Consider the following 6874-nt stretch of genomic DNA (forward strand, 5'->3'; position numbering starts at 1 on the left):
ATAGAATAAGTACTAGGCTTCCAAAGAATAAGTCCTGGGGTCGATTTTCTCGACTAAAGGCGGTGCTCCAGCATGGCCGCAGTCAAATGACTGAAACAAGTAAAAGAGTAAAAGAGTAAAAGAGTATATATATATATATATATATATATATATATATACCTACCTATCTCTCTATATACTGTATTTTAACAAAAGTCTGTATATGTTTGCATTGTTCTTCTGCTTGTGTAGCATCTGCTAGAAACTTTACTACAACAATAGATATTATTTATTCTACATATAAATGTGTGTATGTGTATGTTTGTGTGTGTGTGTGTGTTGATGTATACATACATACACGCATGCACACACACTTCCACACATGCATGTATATGTGTATAAGGATATATCTGTATGTATTCATGTATTTGCTTGTATGGATGAGTGCATGCATGCATGTGCCTAAGTGTGTTCTGAGTTAACATCAATAAATCTAAAGAAAATTGAACTCCATCTGAATATATTTGTATTTCAGAGCTCAATCAGAGATAATTTAGCAGCTTTTTGCATGATGTCTCCGGGGTCTGGCTACAAAATTTGAAGTGTCATATTTAGATATAATTAAGTTATTATATAAATACAACCATCAAATCAAATCCAAATATACAGATAATTCATAGTTTCAAAACAAAGGATTCAATATATTGAGGTTTTTGAAATTGACACGGTTGTTATGCAAAATACATTTTTATCGTTAATGACGGTTTGCAGGAAGGATCAGATTACAAACCGCTGTCATATTACAAGAGAATGACATTAAGATTACGTGCAATATCTCCTGGTGTACACATTGCACGAACATGTTTTTTTATTTATAAGATCTATACAGTATAAAGTGATCAGTTTCCAACAGAATAACCATGTGAAAGTGGAAGGTAATTAAATTTGTATGTTGATAACTACTAGGACAGACTATTGTTATTTCCTTATAATTTGCGCATCATTTAGACGTCATATAAATAGTCAGTTTATACAATCTATCCAGCATGAATATCTGCATGTTATTAAAAGCTTTACGGAAATATTGCCGAAAAAAGCTGCATACTGGAAATGCTAGCTAGCCAAGCAAGAGGTTATGCATGCTAATATAACGCTTAATGGGTATTCTAGCATTGATAAAAGAATTAGTAGATCTCAGATATTGTCAGATTCCATTTATCACAGACATGAAGAAAATAATCTAAACAGTCTGACCCAGTAATACAAATTTGTAAGGATTATATTACGACCAAATATATAACGTAAGACAATAGCATGGTTTCCATAGGTGAGTAATTCAGCAATAAATTATCTGTAGATTTTGAGATAATAGTCACCAAGAAATATCAGAAGGATATTCTTTCAGAAGGATATTCTTTCAGAAGGATATTCTTTCAGAAGGATATTCTTTCAGAAGGATATTCTTTCAGAAGGATTCTCTTTTGATTTTCTATAATTTTTCTGTTAAAGAGTACAACTTGTTTAATTTCTGTAGTACTACAGTGTATATTTAGAGCTATTAACTTGAGAGTAAAACTCCCAGAAGCACGTCGGGCAGAATATCTACAGTCTAAACCTTATAAGGAGTATCACATAACATTTCTATGGTAGAATGCGATTCCTTGGTCCACCCAGACATACCAGTGAAGCAACAGAATTATTGGCTTTCTTACTAAAGACTAATGGAGATATAATATACACACTATTACTAAAATAAGTACAGGGGAATATACTTGTGGGGATTAACTATTCGGTTAAAGTGCCTTCAGCAACTTATTGTTAATTCTTCGATCATAATAAAATGTAAAGTTGACCCCAGCATAATTTGAAATAAGAACACTAAAGATCAGAGGAAAATACCGTAAAAGATTTTTGTTCAAACTTACAACTATTGCACGCATCCATTGCCCATATATATATAATGATACTATATTCTCTAACATATACATAAAATGATACTAATATACTAACATACAAAACTACTACTATTCTTAGAAATCTTCCAATTTCCTGTTCATGAATACAATAGCTTTGTTACGAGTAACATTTTCTTTAAGTTCTTTATTGAGTTCCTCAATGAAGTTATACTCTTAATACTAAAAGTTTGTTATCATGGCTATCATATCTTATACTAATTGGTTTTGGACGCAACTATTATTTACTAGTTTAGCAAGTATTTATGAGGAAATTACACATCTAATCATGTTCATAGGGTATACTAGGATTACTAGAATACTTTTGAACTGCTTCTGATAAAACGACTTCATGTTTATAATAATCAAGCACTTCATTAATTTCCAGTAATAAAAAAGATATTAAAGATATATAACTTAAATAAATCTAGAAATAATATTACCGCAATTGTTTTAATATCTTAATGTTTTAATGCTTACTTGAAGTTTTCCGAATATTTCTATTCCCAGTTTTCGGTTTAGAAAATATCACATTATTAAATAATTAAACAATGCTCATTTACAGAATACAACAAAGAATGATTTTAAAATGCAGTCAAATTATATTTTTCTTTTATCTTCATCTCCTCAAATGTGAAATATTTTATAAACATATGATTCTATGCTATGAATATTTTTTATTATTTTTCTGTAAGAAAGTCATAGAAATCTAAACAATATCAAACCACAAAAGCAGCATTTTGCAGTAGCGATAATAACATGAACATGTTACAACTATATTGGGCGTCATATTTTTTATAAGAATTTTCGTACGTTTAAATTCAGAATAATGACTTAATCGTCTGAAATTTATATTTTGTCTCCTAATCAATGCGTTTTTCTAAAGCGATATGAAGATATTATGCATTCAATCTTCATTATTGGTTTCGATGTGAACTGTCAATTTTTATTTTAAGTAGATTTTAATTTATTGTAATTACCTAATTTTCACCCATATGTATGAATTCTTTTTTATTATTGAAAAACTTATGATTGGCTCACTGGGTTATAACGGCCACGATTTTCTAATTAACTTTAAAATTGTTTTCATTCCTCGGTAATAAGCGATATAGATATAACTTATACAATTATACAAACATCAATTTTTGCTGCACCTAAATCCTAAAGTTTCTTATTGTCAGTGGCTAACAAATTTACCTGAATCATCCTACTTTTAAGCAGGCACAGCATACTGAGAGAGTAGCATGTAAACCCGAATGATCCGTTGGTAACCAGAGTTGCGATCAACTCCTCCGGTTTACAAAAGAATAGCTTTCTTCAAGAGAATCGATGTATGACGCATTAAAAGTTTTATATGTTATAGAAGACAAACATAAGCGTGCATCTAATATATTGAATTACTTCACTGCAAGTTCATTAATGTCCACCCTAAAAGTAGAATAACAAATTAAAAGCTAATGACACATCAAATATATAAATAAATTTCGAAAATCAAATTAATCAAACATGAAAAAAGATACCTGTCTTTCTTATTTTACTCGGTTGGCTAATATATTAATTGTAGTAATAGAAACGTGTGTTACATATTAAGAGTACATTATGACTTCCATTATGGGAAAAAGTGGAAGGGAGTTGTGAAGTCAATCGACTCCGGCATTTAATTTCTCTAATACCAATTTTGGTTTCAAATTTTGGCACAAGGCCAGTGATTTTAGGGGAAGGGGAAGTCGGTTACATCTACCCCACTATTCAACTGCTAATATTTTATCGACCCCGAAGGGATGAAAGACAAAGTCGACTTAGGTGGAATTTGAACTCAGGAAACGAATACGGACGAAATGCCGCTAAGCGTTTTGGCCGGTGCGCTACTGATTCCGACAGCTCGCGGCCCTCAGGCGAACTAATATTGGTTTCAAACTTTTGACAAAGGACCAATAATTTGGGGAGAAAGAGGTAAATCGATTACATTGATCCCAGTGTTCAACTGGTACTTACTTTATCGACAACGAAAGGATGAAATACAAAGTCGACCTTGGCGGATTTGAGCTCAGAACGTTAAGAAGGACGAAATACCGCAAAGTATTTTGCTCGGCGTGCTATCGATTGTGCCAGCTCGCCGCCAATAAGCTAATCTAATATTACAATGTGCATAGTGATTTTTTATTCGCTAAGAGAGAAGAATTAAACATACTGTTTTCTTCTGGTCACCTCACATAACTAAAAAGAAATTGTATCTTAAAGACTAGCCTTCTTTTTCAATGCCTTTTTTAAAAAATCTTAAGTGAATCTCAATATGGAATATGTCCTTGATATGCTACCAAAAAATGCAGACATCCTACCCTGCTTCTAAATTTAGCCCTAGAATGATTGGCATACTGTATTTTGCTAACATAATTCAGCCTCTTGTCATAGACAAGCACTGTTTTCTCTTGGTATTTCTATCGCTACTTGGAGATCGTTGGTCTTGCACTATCTCTACACATACTCTCCTGACTTTCACTATCTATCTATCTATCTATCTATCTATCTATCTATCTATATATATATATATATATATATATATATATATATATATATATATATGCATGCATACATACATATATTCATACATACATACCTATTATCTTTTCCAGGACTTTACTGCAATAGAACATGGGATAATATCATGTGTTGGCCAGATACCGCAGCAGGGACTGTAGCAGTACAAAGCTGTCCAGAATATATCAGTAATTTCAATACGGAAGGTATTTAAAAGCATTCATAACTTTTCGTTAAATATTTTATTCTAATGTATGGCATTTACCATTCTAATTTCATAACTATCAAATTTAACTAAGTAGACTTCTATAACTGTGAGATTTGCTTGTAGAAGGTTATGTACTAGTGAAACCTTTCACCTTAATCACGTCTATTAAAGAAAATTAATTTCACGTGAGTATATATTAAAATTTGATAGTATCTGAGAAGTGAAAACAACGGAATAACGAACCTCTTCAGTATATGAAAGCTTGTTTATATTTTAAACATATAATAATTGCCTACATCTTAAAATTTTGCTTTTAAAATGTGTATACTTTCGGCTGAGTACGTTTCTCTGCCCGATGTTGTTTAAGTCGCTTGATTTGAACTTTTTCATTTGACTTCAAATAATATTATTTTTCTCTTAAAAAGACAAAAATATTTTGATTTCTTAAGATTATAATCTTTGTTTTCGTCACATAAACACAACTTTTGCAGCTGATATTTCTTGACGACAATGACGAAAACCTATACATCGGATTATATATATATATATATATATATATATATGCGACGGGATTCTTTCAGTTTCCATATAACAAATTTACACAAGGTTTTGATCAGCCCGACGTCATAGCAGAAAGTATTTGCCTAAGGTGTTGTGCAGCGGAACTGATCGTCGGAGCCCTGTGTTTGTGAAGTAAACTTCTTATCACACAGCAATGCCTGAATCAATACAAAGTAAGACAAACCCGGAATTCCATTCCTGATCAGTATGTTCATGCGATAACATATATGACTCCTTGTTTGTAACAGATGCATATGTCACAAATGTAGGAAAATTAATGGAATGCTTTAGCATTACTCCGTATCTTTTGTTTGATATCAAAACTACCATTTATATTTCAAAATTCAAAATTCATTTCGATAATTTAGCGCACTTGCATATCATGCCAGTTTCTGAAAGTATTTGCTATACTTCAATTCAAAAGGATTCACACTTAAAATATAACACTTTAACGCAATAAACAATACAGTTTTCAAATATTGACCATTTGAAGGACAGAAATCAGAGGACTTACTATTACTTGATTGTATAAGAAATACGGAAGCCGCTATGTACAAGAAATAGGACCTCATTTACAATTCAAGTACTTCAAGATTATAAGGAAAACGATAATATTTTATATTGTGTTTTCTGTTTTAGAAAGGTTATTGCTATTATTTCTAATGCATTTTATTTTCTAGTTAAAATCATTCCGTATAATTCTTCATTATAGTAATCTGCTTATTTGTCAAATACATTTCATTAAAATGATTTTCTGGTTTCTTTCCATACTGCTTGGATAAAACGAGCACTTTTTGCAAATCAAATCAGAAACCACTGTATATAAAACATAGCTGATTTTCGAATTCTTGTCAATAAACTATAAAATTTCATACGATTTTCCGTGAAAATGATATTGAGAAGTGTAAGTATAATGGAATGCCGAAAAAGTTACCTAATTTAAATTTAGTGTTGACTATGAATTTTAAGTTCGAATATTTAAATAGATTAATGAGATTTTAATCTGTCTGATTACTGCTTATCGATATTGAATGCCAGCATTGCAAAACAAAAATCGTGTAGACCAGGTATAATACAAGACGACAAACGCAATCACAAATTTCTGCCGAGTCCAGATATGAAAAGAAAAATGCCATTTTTCTTCACTAGCAGCCTGTTGTCAAAATATCTTTTTTTCCTTTTTGCATAATGACTCATTCCTGTTAACAACAACATCCCCATTAGTAAAATCCATTTCAGAATCATGATGACATTGATAAATGAGATGTGATGCAGTGGGAGAATAACGGTAGTATAGGAGATGTTATAGTGATTGTGTTGTCATGGTAATCTTGTTTGTTAGTAACATTTACTCCTTTCTGTGGCGTAGTCAATGTGTAGTACTAATGTGCGTACCATCAAAAGAAAAATGAGAGCTGCACATTTTTTAGTTAGAGTTTCACTTTCTCGGTGAAGGAAAGCTTTTCATTTTAGTCTGATGACACGGTTTTAGAATATTCTCTATAATATACAAAGAGGTAGCTACATACAAATATTCTCAATAATACATATGTTAGCAACAGTTCAAATATTCGCCATGTGTGTGTGTGTTTGTGTGTGTGTGTGTGTGTGTGTGTGTGTGTGTGTGTGTGTGTGT

The 6874-nt window shown here is 31.5% G+C and overlaps 1 protein-coding gene across 1 annotated transcript in view; it reads left to right on the plus strand.

Annotated features, from left to right (window-relative positions):
* LOC106884341 (glucagon-like peptide 1 receptor) overlaps window positions 1-6874 on the plus strand; it is a 224519-nt gene that overhangs the window by 145707 nt on the left and 71938 nt on the right. Inside the window, exon 3 of the mRNA XM_052970164.1 lies at window positions 4565-4675. Within this exon, the coding sequence (XP_052826124.1) occupies window positions 4565-4675 (111 nt within the window). The remainder of the gene's footprint in view (window positions 1-4564; window positions 4676-6874) is intronic.

Source organism: Octopus bimaculoides, chromosome 8, assembly GCF_001194135.2.
Source record: "Octopus bimaculoides isolate UCB-OBI-ISO-001 chromosome 8, ASM119413v2, whole genome shotgun sequence".
Lineage (NCBI taxonomy): Eukaryota > Metazoa > Mollusca > Cephalopoda > Octopoda > Octopodidae > Octopus > Octopus bimaculoides.